At 41.7% G+C, this 17,409-nt stretch overlaps 1 protein-coding gene and 1 long non-coding RNA gene across 3 annotated transcripts in view; one reads left to right on the top strand and one right to left on the bottom strand.

Moving 5' to 3' along the window:
- The window catches only part of ITGA8 (integrin subunit alpha 8), a 179,922-nt gene extending 175,228 nt beyond the window's left edge, over positions 1 to 4,694 (top strand). For both annotated transcript variants that reach the window (XM_077758434.1, XM_077758435.1), the window contains 2 exons: positions 27 to 149; positions 1,897 to 4,694. In XM_077758434.1, the coding sequence (XP_077614560.1) occupies positions 27 to 149; positions 1,897 to 1,983 (210 nt within the window). In that variant the 3' untranslated portion in view covers positions 1,984 to 4,694. The remainder of the gene's footprint in view (positions 1 to 26; positions 150 to 1,896) is intronic.
- The window catches only part of LOC144226957 (uncharacterized), a 142,591-nt gene that overhangs the window by 46,778 nt on the left and 78,404 nt on the right, over positions 1 to 17,409 (bottom strand). The gene's annotated exons all lie outside the window — the stretch shown is intronic.

Consider the following 17,409-nt stretch of genomic DNA (forward strand, 5'->3'; position numbering starts at 1 on the left):
CTCATTTGCTTTATTTTCCATTTCAGATTAAGACATCAGTTATCTGGGCAACCCCAAATGTTTCCTTCTCAATCCCATTATGGGTAATAATACTAGCAATACTTCTTGGATTATTGGTTCTGGCCATCTTAACCTTAGCTTTATGGAAGGTAAGTTTATTTATTTTATTTTTCTTTTTGAGTAGAGAGGCCACTGAGGGGATTTACAAGGATCCATCTAGGGATTTGAAAAGCCAATGCCAGAGGCATGATTTGGGGATTTTTTAACAGACATAAAGGGAAAATTGTGTCTTGTTTGTTTTGGCAAACTTACTATGCCTGTGTAACTGACATTTAAGAAGACCAAGAGTGTTTAATGCTGCTTTTATCTTGAGATTTCTTGTAAATAAGTGCAGAGAAAGTTAGACTTTCTTAGCTAAGATCTGTGATCTTCTTTCCAATATGCTTGTGGTGAAAATGTTATGATGAAGCCTTCTCTTTCTTGTTTAATTAATCAAGTTCTCAAGCTTTTTGCTGACATGGTCCTATCAGCAATCCTTTGAAATGTTTTGTTTTAAGCACTACACAGATGCAATTAATATAGTAATTAATTGATACTTGGACTATTGGGCCAAATAGATCATGCATGTTATATATTCTTGGACTTGGTTTTTGATGTTTTTTTTTTTTAATCTTGCCAAGTAGTCCATCTCTATTAGGAAGTCTTAATGAATTCTTTCATGTGTTTTACAAAAATATATTGTAAAAATCCACAATAGGAATTAATTTCTGGCCCGAAAACCAATACAATTGCCAAGTTTCACAGAGCTTTCCATTCCAAAAAAGAAACAGTGGCACAATTACATGACTGTAAGAGTAATTAATCCAGTCACATCTTAGTTAACCACTATTGTTGTAGTTCCCCAAAATCAGTGTATTTTTATTTTAAAACAATATGTGGCATGCTTAAGAAACAGAGAAAACCTTGCCATGTGAGTTAAATAATGGCTTTCCTGATCATTATCAGCTGTTTTGTGCCATCCTGAGCCTACATAGTCTACTGCATTGTTTACCTTTAGAAATAGACTTTCTGTTATTCTGTTATTTATAGTATCTTTGTTTCCATAAATGATATGCAGCAATTGACAGAATATGGTACTAGTCCTGCCAAAAAAAAAAAAAAAAAAAAAGACAACTCAATAGTTGTCAACAAAACCCAGTGAATTTGGCTTCCGGTGTAAGAAACAATAAGAAATGACATTCAAGATTTCTAGGGGAAGTTATATTCTCCTAGACCAAATACTAATTTGAAAGTCAGGAGGATGAAGATTCTAGAATCACTTCTTCTCCAAGTTGTTGGTTGATCGTTAGAAAGCCGCTAAGATGTCCTGGGATTCAAAGGAATGACCATCCTAGACAAAGAACGACAGTCTACTTTTCCTCTATATGCTGTGTGTTCCACCAGTACAAAGGCATATGCAAACAACTCCCCTCTTTTTCCTAAATTCCACCCCGAGGTAGCCTACAACAAACTTCAAGAGAGAGTGTCGCCTCCCTGGCCAGCAGCAGTTAGCACTTCTGCTGGCTCCAGAAAACATGCAGGAAAGCAGAGAGGAAATCTTTGGGCCTTGCTGCTACAACCTCAGGAAAAATAAGGTGCATAAGTGGATTATATAAAGCAGAGAAAGTCTCCCACTATCACGGCAGAAGGACCCAAACACTCTGCCCTATGCAATAAATTCCTCACTGCAGGTAAAGGATACTCTGCTTTCCCCTCCTAATTTGGATAATTCCTCAGTTTATATCCACAGAGCTTCAATTTCCTTAGAAAATATAATAAAGTGAAAAATTCTTAGAATGAAGAGTTTCACAAATTCTCGAACACCTTGACTGTATAGCCCATTTCTCTTTTTCATAGTGTGGATTCTTCGACAGAGCAAGACCACCCCAAGACGATATGAATGACAGGGAACAACTCACAGATGAGAAAACCGTTGAGACATGAAAAGTAAAGACAAGGCTCAAGAAACTTGAACACTGGTCCTGTTCAAAGAAAAGAAGGAACATAAAGGTTAAACAAAGGTTTCCCTGTCCCTGCCAGTGACCTAGGCAATGGAAGGGCCCCAGAAATATCACCTCATGTAGGCTGCATTTTGGGGAAGCTGTCACGGAGCCCAGAGACCCTTCTGGGGAAGGTGACGTCCTCAACACTGCGGAAACCATTAGGCATCACGGAAGACATCTTTTGCTTTAGTCACTCTGTCTTTGGCAGACTCTCCAAAATGGGCATGGGAACTCAGTTGCTTTCCAGGTAAATCCAACCCAAGTCACAGAGATAAACTATCTGAATTACAGTCAACTTCAGAAGGTGAACTAGGACCGGACCTTCCAACACTACTGTATCTAGCGGAATATTTGACACCTCCCTATGGAAAAGAAACATTTCTAATGAAGTTGTGGCTCAGGGAGACGAGCATCTGTTGTTGGTACTGTGAAAGTACTTTTGAAACGACAAAGATAACCTTTTAACTGAGGATAACTATTTATTTATTTTCCATGTCTCTGGGCAGATATTCTGGTCATCTAGAAGATTTGGACATTAAGATTTGGTTAGCTGGTTTTCGAAATCGCTCACTAAATTTCCTTCTAAGATTAACAAGCTGGTGCAGATAAATTCACAGAACTTCTTGAGACAGCGCTAAGAAAAAGCAGTGTCACATAATACCTTGCTTCCTGCTACCTGAAATCACTTGGATTCACACTTTCCGGGGACTCACAGCTGCTTAATTTAGCTTTGCAAAAAGTTGTATTTATATTTCCTTTTATACAAACCCCCCCCACTTTCGATTGCCTTAATTAGCAATACACAGATTTCAAGGTACTCTCAAACCTGTGTGGTGTTTAAAAGTAATGGTAAAATTCCTGAGTGCATTGATACAGAAGCAATTTTATAATATGGGTAAACATTTTTAATATCTATAAAGAGAAACAGCAATATTTAGCTTGGAATTAAATACCTATTTTCTCTACTATTCTTCACATTTATATACACAGAGAAGACATACACGGGAAAGAAATATAAAGCTAAGCAGATATGGGATGAACCCAGAAAAGGGATTTATTTAAATAAAATTAAGAATTTTATTTAGAATTTCCTATACTAACTTTACTACTCATTTTTACTGCTAACCTTTATAATGCACAACTTTGGAAAATAACCTTTATTTAGGTTCTTCTCCCATCACCTAAAATTTAACCACCACAGAAGGTTGATGTTTAAAACTCTTGTAAAAATCCATAGTCGTGTGTAATGTCATCACTTCTGAAGTAAACTTGACCAGCCAAATTTCATATAATCTGCAGAATTCTGGAGCCTTTTTATGATAATGAAAAATTACTATGAAGAAATGCTGAACAAATTTTATATTTATGTGCAATATTTTATAGACCTACATATCTAAAGCATGTATGCTTACACTGGCATTAGTTATTGCTTTAATTAATATCCTGATTAATTAAATCCTGAATTAATATCCATATAATACAGCAAGCAGACCAAAATCCTTAGGTTTATAAACCAGTTGGAAAAGTTGTATTCCCAGCACCAGGAATCACACTTTATTTGAAAGATGAGCCAAACTCACAGATACTACATTTTCTGTCGTGCCTTCACCTGGAGGCCAGCCATTTGGCCACAGCTGCAGATCCTCCTTGGAAAGCAAATGCAAGGCACACGGAAGAATACTCTGACGCAGTTCATGTTTTTCCCACTTGTAAATTAAATCCTGTCATGGTAGTGGTTTCAAGTCTGTAGGGACAGAAGTCTGGCTCCCAGGGTATATGGCTGACTGGCGGTGAGAACGCAGGTGCCTCAGAGAATTTGGGGTTCCCACGCAAGCCTCTGCAGGTCTTCTGTGTTAGTCCTCCAGGTATAATTGGTTTTGCAAGGAGGTGGCTGTCTACGTATGACTGGAGGAGTGCCAAACAGGTTTCTCTGCCCCCAAATAATTCCCTAACTCTTGTCGTCATGCCTGGCTTTAGGCCAATACAGATTAGCTCCTAAGGATTTGGGGTTATAGAAGGTCCCTGAGAAAACACACCCATTGCCTTTTAAGCCAACATTCATGAAGAAACTCAGAGCCCCCAGGGTTACATAAATGTAGGACCCCATGAGCTGGGTCACACAGACACCCGCAGGAAAGGAGAGATGCCAGGGACGAGACTAGCACCCAGAACGGAGCCAGATCTGAGGCTTCCTCACAGTCTCAGCTGAGTAGTCCTCTCTGGAGAGACGGGCACTTGGCAGAAGGCCATCATGCACACAGTGGCCCCCTCTGCCCTTCCATATGTAGAAGCAAATGGAGGAAGGAGGACACATCTGAGGTCAGGTGAACCCACCAGTCATTAGTTCCTGAGCAGCACCTCTGCTTACGGAACACTCTGTCAATGCACTGAGAGTGTCTGCTTCTCACCATAGCATTGCCAGTCACTTTCATAATTCATGTTGTAGCGTGCTTCTGTTAGAGTCTATGTGTATCTTTGATATCCCTTTTGAAATTTTTGCAGCCAGCTTGGAAGACGTGGAAAAAACTGGGCAAATCAAGTTTTATAATGCTTGGAGATTTTTATACAGTAAATAAACAACATAGACTAGTAGCCACTGAAACCCCACTTTTTAAACTCAACTCCTTTTTTTCTTCTTTTATTTAAATACATGTGTAGATATCTGTGAAGATTTTCACATACCTATTTACCTTGTCACTAATAAAATGAAAAATTAAAGACACGATGATGTACTGTGGTCTGTTTTGCATGCAATGTACAGCTTTCCCACAATGGTGGAGATCAAACATTTCCATCTTTATGCCTTGAGTTTTTTATTATTATAAAGGCATTTAATGTTGGAAGAAATTTGGAAGAGCGAGAATACAACATTTCTTTGGATGATTAGAATGTTCTAAATTTAAATTGTGGTGATGGTTGCATAACACCATGAATACACCAAAAAATACTCAACTGTACACTGTAAATGGGTGAGTTTTATAATATGTGGATTAAATCCCAATAAAGATACTTAAAAAATTTTTTAAAGTTATTTCTAATATCTCTACCCTTATACAACTGATCACTTTTCTCTACATTGCCTTCCAAATTTGTCCATATAAAACTCTTAGCTCCTTTTTTAAGTTTTTTAAATTTATTTTTGAGAGAGAGAAAATGCACACAAGCTGGGGAGGAGCAGATAGAGAGGCAGAGGGAGAATCCCAAGCAGGCTCCACACTATCAGCATGGAGCCCAGTGTGGGGCTTGAACTCATGAACCATGAGACCATGACCTGAACCAAAATCAAGAGTTGGACGCTTAACTGACTGAGCCACCCAGGTGCCCCAAAATCTTAGCTCCTTTATGAAGCTCTCTTCTGTGTTGTCAGCCAAGTTGAAGGTCCCTCCAGCTCTACAAAGGCATTTTGTGAATTACTACCCTTTTCCATTTGTTTGCATGACTATCTTCCAGCTGGACTGACCCTTAATGAGAGCAGGAAACATATCTTTCCACCTCTGTGTCTCCAGTACCTAGGACCAACATCTGCTATCTTAGTGCTCACAAACACTTCTAGAATAAATACCTATGCATATAGTAATAATCATAGGGAACATGTACTTTTATGATCTACTTCCATTACAAAGCCCCAGGGTGCATACACTATTCATAATGCTTACACAATGTTATAATAGTTACCCAAAGTTCTTTTCAATTTTAGGCCATCTTTTGTTTAAACACCACCCCCCCTCAGAAATAGTTCTTCACAGATTCATCTATTAAGAATAACACTGAATTGAATACTTCCATCCACAAGACTTCTTTTGGTTACTTCGATGAATGAACTTCACATGTCTTTACTTAGTCACAGTATAGATTTTTGTTGTTCTTGAAAATAGATTGCTTCTTAAGAGCACTAGATCAATTAGCATTAATCTAAATATACTATTTCCTTCACAATTCTGTTGGCATTCTAAAATATTTTGGTATATACTTCAATTTGTATTTCACTAGAATTCAGTTATTTGATATATATGTTTAATTTTGAGTTCTAGTATTTATCAACCATTCAATATAGACCAATGTACTGGCCATATCCTGTAAGACATTTAAGTACCTGCCATTTGTCTGGCCAGTATTCATGAATCCCAATGAGAAGAACCCCACATTTCCATGCCTTCCTTATAGCCCAAAGCAAGCCACTGGATGAATCCCTCACTTCATTACTAGATATCACTCATACTTCAAAGCCTACATATATCTAAAGGCTGATGGTGGTTTTCAAGGATGGCTGTGCACCCCAGATGAAAAAAATGCAAAACCAAACCTGAGATTTGGTAATATCGGAGCCAACCATCAAAGCCCCATCCCAGTACCAACTCGCCTGAATGAGGCAAGACTTTCCAAAACACACACAGAAGGTCTGTTCTAGGCCAACGGCACTGGTTAAAGCCTGAACATTTTCACAGTGAGGGAAAGAAACTGTCTTACCATGTCTTTTACAGAAGTAAAAGGCTTTGTAGTTGGATGTGTGCTGTGAGAACTTGATCTTCTCAACAAATCCTGTCGCTATCTTTGTCACTTCCAGCCATTTTACATGGAGACACTTAAAATGCATCAATACTTTCTTTTTTTTAAGTTTATTTATTTCTTTTGAGAAGACAGAGAGTGAACAGGGGAGGTGAAGAGAGAGAGAGAGAGAGAGAGAATCCCAAGCAGGCTCTGCACCTTAGCGCAGAGACTGACATGGGGCTCGCACTTACAAACTGTGAGATCATGATCTGAGCAGAAATCAAGAGTTAGACGCTTGCCGAACTGAGCCACCCAGGCACCCCTGCATCAGTACTTTCTAATCCCATCGCAGAGTTCTGTGACAAGGTGAAATTCCCTGATGAGTTGCACACTTGCTCTGTGACGTTTGCGTGGATCCTTACAGGTTACACCTATAGAACACAGCACCCTGGCACCCCAGGGAGATCAAAAACATGAAAACCTAAGAGTTCCTGGGTACCTAGTTTGTTAAGTGTCTGATGTCAGCCTTGGTCATGATCTCATTGTTCTGAGTTTGAGCCCTGCGTCGAGCTCTGGGCTGACAGCTCAGAGCCTCGAGGCTGTGTCTGCCTCCCCCCTCCCCAACTTGTGCTCTGTCTCTCTCTCAAAAATAAACAAAAATTAAAAACCTTTTTTAAAAAACATGAAAACCTTTGCTTGACATCCATGAATGCTAAGACACTACCTCCCAAGGGTCCGATGTTCTTTTCCCCAAATGTAGCAGATTTTCTCCTTCAGAACCCTGATGACATGAAAAGGTTGATTTCCTTAGCATGAAAAGTTTAAAGCATTGCAACTTTAGACTCAGGAGCTGAGCAAAACCATAACCCCTCCAATGGTGCTGAAGTCAATGGCAAGTTCAGAACAGCCAGTACGCATAACGCACGACTCTGCTTGCCACATTAAACTCTCCCCGACCCCACCCCCAAAATACCATCTGCCTGACACACTGCCTTTTGGAATTGTTTATGCGCAAGTTCTCTGTCGTTTATGATTGTTAGCCAAAACCCATATGGAAATGTAGCTTGATACTAGCGCCTCTTGACAATAAAAAATCTTGAGTTTAACTTCTATCGGCACCATGATATGACACGGTATGAATGTTCTTAATATCTCTGTGCTGTTGCATATCTTCACTGTGCACTGTGTTGTAGAAGGAACGACGTCATCAGCAAATTGCCCTGCTATCCAGCCTGTCTTTGGATTATGTTTTAAGCAGTAGCAGTGGGCCTTCCTGGTTTACAAATTTTAGACTTAACTTTCATTCACTTAATTGACTGTAGGGTCAAAGCATACGCAAGCATTTTTATTTCTCTAAGAATGCTTAATTTAAAAAAAAAAAAAACTCCCTATTTTTTCTCTGTGTTAGCTTCCTGAAAGGGCTGCCATAACAAAGTACCACAACCTGGGTAGTTTAAAACAGCAGAAAGTTACTGTCATGTATTTCTTGAGGCCAGAAATCTGAAATGAAGGTGTTTAGGGTCCATCCCAATGACCTCATTTTAAAGACCCTAACTCCAAATCCAGGCCCATTCTGAGACACTGGGGTGGGGACTGGTTAGGACTTTGACACAATGTTTTGGGTGGACACAATTCAAGTCATAACATCCTCTTTCAACAATATCAAGACAGATAGACGACAAGGTGTCCAAGCACATACGAATTAACGACAGGCTGACGAATTTAAGGAGGGTATCTTGTATCTCTCTTTTGATTTCTACTCACACAGGTAATATACTAGTGTTGCCAAGTGCCTAATATACACATAAATATTCGTTTCCCCTCCCCCTGCCATTTAGTGCTTCAGGCACATATTAGAAGATTAAGACAGCTGAATTTGTCATACGATTGACTCCTCTGCTCAGCAGTTTTCTGTCACCACACCCTGTTTTTATCCCCCACTCTCCTTCTCTCTAGAAAGAACCATCTTATTTATTCTCAAGACTCAATGGATAGATGTGAGCTTTGTGATATGAGAGACTAGAATCCCTCCTGGTTAGAAACCAAGGGTGCTGGTACTGAGTTAGGGAATCTCAAGAAAAGCTTCTATTTGGGGACATAGGGTTTGAACCCCAGCCCCACTGGTCAACACATGTTCTTAAATGTGCAATAACCCAGAGCTGAGAGAAGCAGCTACCATGATGGACAGCAGAGACGAGAAAATAAAGCAAAGATACCCAGCATTCACTGGGCACGTGTTGTATGTGGCAGGGGAGTCCACCCAAAAAGAAAAAGAGAGAGAAGGAAGGTGAGTCCCTCAGCGCCTGACAATGAACAGAAGCCTGGTCTCACAGTTTGGCCAACAGGCCAGAGTCAGAGCCCACTGAGCAGACCTCGTCTCTGGCCTCTGCTGCACCGGTCTGCTCTTCCCACCACTTTCTTCCAGATCCTTAGCAGGGAGTCTCCATCAGTGTACATGTGGGGCGGCTCCCACTCCAGGCGGAGAGCCCTGAGTAATTGCCTTTGGCCACTGGCCTCTTACCCCACCCTCAGCTTTGGGCATCAGTGCACACTAGCAAGCTCCAGGCATCAGGTGCCCTGGCAGGATTTCACTGCTGAGAAAAGCCGCAAAGAAGGCCGAGCCTCAAGCACACACTGTGAAGAGGATGGCTGCTATGGAGAAGAGAGCATCAGGGGGATACTATCTGACTGGGAATCCCTGAAGGACTAGTAGAAGGAGGGGGAAGAAGAAGGAAGGAGTTGGGATGGAAGAGTAAAGGTAATAACAGCAATAACAATGGAAAGGCATTAAGGTTGCACTCGGTGTCAAGCCCTCTGCTAAGTGCCTTCTGTACATTTTTCATTTAATTCTCCCAGCCACTGCAGGAGGCAGATACTATGATTATCCCTGTTTTCCAGAAGATTGAGGTCTAGAAAGAGTAAACAGTGGCAGAACTGAGATTCAAATTTTTTTTTAAGGTTTTATTTATTTCTGAGAGAGAGAGTGTGTGAGCAGGGGAGGGTCAGAGAGAGAGAGAGAGACAGACAGACAGACAGAATCTGAAGCAGGCTATAGGCTCTGAGCTGGCTGTCAGCACAGAGCCCGAAAAGGGGCTCGAACCCACGGACCATGAGATCATGACCTAAGCCGAAGTCGGAGGCTTAACCAACTGAGCTACCCAGGTGCCCTGGCAGAACTGAAATTCAAACCTGTTCTGCCTAACTCCAGAGGCCAGGACCAAATTAAGAGCTTCTACTATATTCCATGTGGAGAGTAGAGAAGGAACCATTTATGGGGCACCTAGGTGGCTCAGCTGGTTAAGTGTCCAACAATAGATTTTGGCTCCAGTCATAACTTCAAGGTTCCTGAGTTCGAGCCCCACATTGGGCTCCATGGTGGCAGTGTGCAGCCTGCTTGGGATTCATTCTCTCTCCCCACACACCGCCCCCCCCACCTCACTCTGACTCTATTTCTCTCTCTCTCTCAAAGTAAATAAATAATCTTAAAAAAAGAGAATGAAGGACCCATCTAAGACAACGAGTTAAATGGTTTTTCGTGACCTCTACAAAAGCACAGAGCCAAGTCCTCCATCTAGTTACAGAGTCTGGACTAGAACCACAGAACTCCTGTCCTCTCCTACTTTCCAAACTCTCTTTAGATTTCAAGCACATGATGAAATATTCTCAACAACCTTGAACACCTTACAATTTAGGTATATGTTATTTTATTTGCAGAATATATGGATAGAGAAACTCATTCTTTAGGTCACTTGTGAAGACGGACGCTGACTCCCAAAGCCACATGGATATCAGAGCTGGAAAACGGTATGCTTTAGTTTTCCTCATGCTAAAAAGCTACTGGTTAGAAGCCCTTATGGTGGGATAAACTTAATGTGTCAGATCAAAATATCTAGACTTTTCCAGTTTCATTTTAGGAAACCGCGCTCTCATATGACGTCCTGCCAAGCCCTCAAACAATCGCTGTCTAGTAACCTCGTTGCTTAGAGGACTAATCTGATGTTTTGTTCCTATCTTTTGGAAACCAGAGGTATTGAAGGATTAACCCCTGGCAAATAGAATTCCAGTTTAATCCTCTACCTAGGAGGTCTGCTAACTGCATCAGCATCAACATCTGTTAACATGTAATTCCGGACCTGTGATATTGAAATGTTATACTTTATTTTTAAATCAAGGTGCTATGTGTACACTTAGAAGAATGAATCTCTCCTAACTTGTTCCCCTGTTGGACACACAGTGAGGGAGACCGTGGGTCAAGGAAAGGTAATGATGTATGGCTTTGCCTGATGCTGCCATCGTGGGGCAGGTGGGCAGCATTTCACCTGGGCTGGGGAGGACAACAGGGAAATACAGAAGACACTGTACTTTCTCTTCAGGAGTTTGGACCACACCGTGTTCAAGAATTAGTTTTTATCCATAGGTGTTGGAAGAGATGTATGTGAGGTATGAGTGTGTGTGTGTGTGTGTGTGTGAGAGAGAGAGAGAGAGAGAGAGAGAGAGAATATGTGGTCATAAAGAGGAGAATCTGCAATGTACGCTGGTGGGAAAACCTTGAAGGGAGCTTCACTGGGAAGGTAGACTGTACTGTAAAGCCTCCTAAGGAACAGTCCACTAGCCCAGATGCTCAGACATGCAGAACACCATGCTGTGGACAGGGATGGGCACTGGGCGGAGGTCTGGTGAGTGAGAAGCAGGCTTTCGTTCAGGCAGACTGAGATCAGCAGCATGGAGATTAGAAGAGGGAAGCTCTTCAGAATGACCAAATTGAGGACAGGGGAGGAAGGAAGGAAACAAGAATCCACTACTTCATTCCATGGGTGCTCTTCCCAAGGACAATGGGAAAGTCTTTCCTGCCTACACAGCAGTGCCTTTCAGCGACTTCATTTCCATGGAATTCCATCTGCCCTTCAACAGCAGGCTGCAGGAATGACCCCAATTTTTCATTCTTCCCCGTATCTATGCCCTTTGCCATGTTGGCTTTGCTATTGCTCCCGCCAAAAGGCCACCTATCCTTCTCTACCATGATTCTGAGTTCGGCCACGTGATATGCCTTGGCCAGTAGGATGTTAGCAGATGGGAAGCCTGCAGAGGTGTGAACAGATGCATGCATAATGAAGCCTGCCGTCCATTAATTCCGCCATCACCAGAAGGACATGCCAGGGGTAAGCTCCTTATGCCAGGATGAAGGTGAGAGACACATGGAACAGAACCACCCCCACCCAAGCCCGCTCTAGATCACCTGACCCCTGCCAACCAGAGAAATAGCATACATAGTAAGTACCTTGTCTGAGAGAAAGACAAGCTTGCAGAGGCCTGACTCCAGAGCCCACTCTTGACTGCCATGCTGTGCAGTTCTGTGGAGGATGAAAGTGCAAGGCAAATAAACGGAGGCATGACACACCCTGGAATCTCACCTCCACTCTAGCTTGTGTGAGGGGAGTAGCAATCCAGGAAGGCAGCCATGTCCAGGAGTTCCCAGGAGTCAGGAGGGCCCACGGTGACCTGGAGAGGTCTTCTTCTCCAACCTCTGTTCCACCACCCTGTCCCCTGCGCAGTCAGAGGTTGAATCATGAGATAGGATAATTCTCCCCAACATACACTATAGGAGGGTTCCCATGCCGAAAAGGGAGAAATGACTCTTGAACTCCATGTCATGATTTAAGTATAATTAAGTATTACATATGTGATAATATGTACATATTATATGTGCATGGAGCATTTTAAAAATATGGGCAAATGTAATAAGGTATGTATGGTTGGAACTTTAACTGGGTAACCAGTTATGTTAGCAACGCTTCAATTCTTTGAAGTGCTGTCATCTTCAGATTTCATTATAGTTGGCTTTTATAAGTTTTTTTTAATGTTTATTCATTTCAGAGGGAGAGAGAACACATGCAGGGAAGGAGCAGAGAGAGAGAGAGGGAGACAGAGAATCCGAAGCAGGCTCCTGGCTCTGAGCTGTCAGCACAGAGCCCAATGCAGGGCTTGAACTCATAAACCGTGAGATTGTGACCTGAGCTGAAGTTGGAAGCTTAAATGACTGAGCCACCCAGGTGCCCCTGCTGGCTTTTATAATGACAGGATTACTATAAAGCTGAAATTTCTCATGAATTATTAAAAATTCCTGCACTGAACTTCAGATCCTCTTCCAGTCAAGTAAACATATATATCTAGAAGTTACATATCACAAGCAGACACATCACAGTCTGCATTTTATATTTACCTTTACAAGCTAAGAACATGTCAATTGATTAAAATATTATTCTCTTGATCACACAGAGATATGCTATTAGACTCCTCACTGTAAGCTTAGAAAATGGGCATCCAGCTTCTTGGATGGTGCCCACAAATAGCTTTCCATATAAAATTAGGTCCATTTTGTGCTTAGTAATTTGTAAGTCCTAAGTTTTAAGAAGTAAAGTCAAATTCAACACCCTCATCTGTGGTGGCCACCGCATCTGTCTGAAGTCATGCCCTGGACACTGCCCGTCACAGTCTTGTTCCCTTACAACACTTAGCAAGGCATTGAGCACCATAGAAAGGACCTTTTCATGCCCTCCCTTATCCTGTACTTAACCAGAGGCTGAGTCTTTTGTGCCATGTGGCTCCCTCTCCTTCCTCATATCCAATGGGTCATGTCCTACAAAGGCTTCTTTTTTCTTTTTTTAATGTTTATTTATTTATTTATGAGAGAGAGAGAGAGAGAATGTAAGCAGGGGAGGGGCAGAGAAAGAGAGGGAGACACAGAATCCAAAGCATGCTGCAGGCTCTAAGCACAGAGCCCTAAGTGGGGCTTGAACTCAGGAACCATGAAATCATGACCTGAGCTAAAGCTGGAGGCTTAACTGACTGAGCCACCCAGATGCCACAAGACTTCTGTTTCTTGAAGTCATTCTGTTATCACCCCCTGTACTGTCAGGGAAGATGGTGGAGTAGATGGATCCTGAGCTCACCTCATCCCATGGAAAAAAGATAATAGCTATATTCATATAATTAATTCTAAAAACAACCTGAAGACTATTTACTCCACCAGAATAAGTCATTACATAGAGTATCGCCCTAGCTGCCTAACCAGGGTCTCAGTTTCTCTCTCTCTCTCTCTCTCTCTCTCTCTAACACACACACACACACACACACACACACAAACCTCTTCATCCTTAATACTATTGTGTGTGAAAGAGTCATTACTGATAAACTGTCGTTTTCAGTCTACAACCAAGGTTTTCCTTTGATATAAGCTACCATTATTTTTTTTACTCTAGTCCTTTTACCCCACTCTAAATATCTTTTTTCCTTTTCCCTCATGATACCATCACCCTTATACATATATCCAAGGGGCAGGAGAAAAACCACACTCTACCAAGTATTTATCACTGAAGTTGCAATTTCGTGTTTCCTGCTTTTGAGTTCACATGCACATGAGAAAAAAATCTCACTGAGTTGTGTTTTGCTCAAGACAAAAATTATGAGGAGGGAGAAGGAGTGAAGGGTTACATCTGGAGAGCGTTAAGTTCTGTAGCGGGAAGAGCAGCTGGGACGATGTAATGTGGCAGCTTCCCTCCTGTGGCCATGATGCTTTAGCTTGAAAATGCGTGGGTTTTTGAATGGTATGGGTTTTATTTGGAGAGAAGGAATAGAGAGTGCTTTCAGAGAGGAAATTTAACAGTTTATTCATGCTCCTCAACCACTTTTTGCCCTAAATTTAATGACCAGGAAGACACTGTTAACAAAAATTGGGAGGCCTTGAGGAAACTCTAAATCTTGCACAACTGTTAATTCTTGGGCACAATTAGAGCTTTTGACAAGATTTTGTGGAGTGCCTTTTTTAAATGTTCAAAACCATATCGTCTTTTTTTTTTTGGTCCCTCTTTGATGCCTGTACTGCTCTTGCTTTATTTACTTCAGCACCAAGCAGCCTGATAATCCAAGCCAGGCATGGAGGGATGGCGACCAGTGGCCTTGAGTGTTGCCTGCAATGGTGTTTCTTAAATATCCGGGCCTTTGTTGGAATCACCTGAGAATCTATCATCCCTTCTCTTTCTCTCTTATCTGTCTACCTGCACCATTTGATTAATGATCAGAATACTTCTGCCACATGAAATCACTTCAAAATGGAAAAGTTTCCACCTGAGCATAAAACACTGTTTTACCTACACTAAAACATGACCTACTACGCAAATTGCTGGCCCAAGTTCCTTAGGAGAAAAAACTTGCCAAAATATTTTAACCTTCTTCAGATTTAATAAAAGAGACATGCTTAGAAACACTCTTTTATTTACAAATGTGTTAGGTTTTAAGAGGTGGTTCGCAAGTGGATTTGTTAATAAGTTCGAAAGTGGCAATTTCTGAGGCATCTTCTCCAGAGCAGAGAGTGAATGGGCTCTAGGAGTCTTGAAAGCAGGGCATGAACTTCTCCCACTTACTGAAAAATTCTCTCTCAGAAAGAATCTCTCATTCCATGACTTTCCTTCACAGCATGACCTCTCGACATCTCCATTTCTCCCCTGCCCCTGGGAGTACCTGGTCCCAGGCATTCTCTGTGAGAATGTTCATCTCCAGTACTCAGTCATATGTGCTCAGCTGACCACCCCGCCATTTTGGAAACAGTCTCTTCTCCTGGCTTTTGAATCACTGCACATACCTTTCTCCCTTCTCACTAACCACTCTTCCTTTGGCTTTTTTGAGTTTCTCCAAGTCATTGATCCTTCTCCATTCATAGCTCAACTTCTAAATCTTGGGAGTTTTGTAGCACTTCATGCTAGGCTCTCCAGTTTGATATACTTACACTCTTTCTAGATGACCTCTTCCAGACCATGGATTTAGATGTCATCTCTCTGACAAGAACACCAAGGCTTTACCTTCAGGTATGCCATGCAGCCTCACCCACCATTCAACTCCTATTCAACCTGTCTGCTCCGACATCTAATGGGAATCTCAAATTTAGTATATTCAAAGTCTAGTATGAAATTGCCTACTTTGTTTCATGTTTATTCCTTTTTTGTCTGTCTCCTGCCACCCATTTAAATAGCAAGGACCAGGTCTGTTGTGTCCACTGCCATATCCCCACACACAGATCAAAGTTTAGCACATGCTAAGGGTTCAACAAATATTTAACTGAATGAATAAATATTTTTGAGAAAAAAGAGCAGCTTCAAAAGGACAAAGAGGATTCCACTTATATGAGGTACCTAGAACAGTCACATTCATACAGACACAAAGTAGAATAGTGGCAACCAAGGGCAGTGTGGGCAGGGGAAATGGGGAGTTAGTGTTTAATGGGTGCAGAGTTTCAGTTGGTTGTGAAAATTTTCTGGAGATGGATAGTGGTAATGATTTCACAATAATGTGAATGCACTGAACTGTACACTTACAAATGGTTAAAATGGTAAATTATATGTTATATAGATCATGTCACAGAAAAAGAAAAGAAAGAAAAGAAAAGAAAAGAAAAGAAAAGAAAAGAAAAGAAAAGAAAAGAAAAGAAAAGAAAAGAAAAGAAAAGAAAACAGTTCCATCAACACTGAAAATCAGCTGAGGGAAATAAATCTCTTCACTGAGGACATCCACAAATGTCACAGCAAACTCCTTAATGGCTAAAACATTCATACTTTTGCCACCTCCTTATCCAAATAGGACTTGATCCATGGACATACCCATGGCTTGCCCCAAAAGTATCTGCAGGACTTCTACCATGTATAATCTTTAAGTTCAACACACCGCCAGCCTTCTCTTAGAAAGCGTTAGGTTAATAAGCATCTATTTTATTGCCGAATCCTACAGCCAGCAATCATCATGTTCTCCTTTTTATAAATGAATTTATTTATTTATTTATCTATCTATCTATTTATTTGAGAGTGACTGTGAGTGGGGGAGAGGGTCCGACGGTGGGAGGGGGGAGAGAGAGAGAGAGAATGAACCTTAAGCAGGCTCCACACTCAGTGCAGGGCTCAATCCCTCAACCCTGGGACCCTGCCTTGAGCCAAAATCAAGAGTTGATGGTCCCTCAACCGACTGAGCCACCCAGACATCCCACCACGTTTTCCATTTTGTCACTCAAAGTTTAGCACAACTTTTCTTCTTTTCTTGCTACTTTTGAAGATTGGATGGGCATGGACTTTTCACATATTATAAGATTTTCTTTCTCTTTCAGAATCATACCCATCCCCAAAGAATTTATCCACGATGTGTGTGTAACTTGTCCTTTTCTGACAGAAGTTGTGTTTTGTCGCATTTTCCTGTGTCGTGTTTTCTCTAATACCCTCCCACCATAACTGTGTCCTTTCCTTGCTAGTGTTCTCAACAGTGTCACACCTTTTGCACTTACTAGCCGTGTGAAGGTTAACAATGTCCCAAAACACGTGATGATGAAACACAAGCCCAGGGAACACAACTGAGACTAATGATCAAAGTGAGGCCCATGACATCTGTTGATGCAGGGGAGGAATCGGTGTATTCTAGAAGGACAAACTTGTGGCCTAGGAGCCACAACACAGCATGGGGACATGACTTTTATTGTTTGATTTATTTGGCCCATAAAGTACTTTTTTAAAAAATTTGTTTCCTATATGTAAAGCTCTGGAGCTGCCCGTACATATTCAGATTTATGACCTTGTTTGAAAAACTGTAAGACCGGCAATTGAGTCTACAATCTGCAGCAGGAAGCATCTGGCCTGAGCAGCAGGGCCTTTCCAACCAACGTGAGCTACCTGTTAACCACAGTCTCCACCCAGCCCACTGGCCTGCTGCATCCATGACCCATCTGGCCCCGACCATCACCTGAATTGGTGAGTCCCCCCACTGCGCCACCCCCCATGTGAATAGAAGACAGCCTCAATCCAGGATGAAGCCTCCTAACTGAGGCTTCCACACAGAGAAAATTGTG

Source organism: Crocuta crocuta, unplaced genomic scaffold (assembly GCF_008692635.1).
Source record: "Crocuta crocuta isolate KB4526 unplaced genomic scaffold, BGI_CrCroc_1.0 scaffold32, whole genome shotgun sequence".
Taxonomy (NCBI): Eukaryota; Metazoa; Chordata; class Mammalia; order Carnivora; family Hyaenidae; genus Crocuta; species Crocuta crocuta.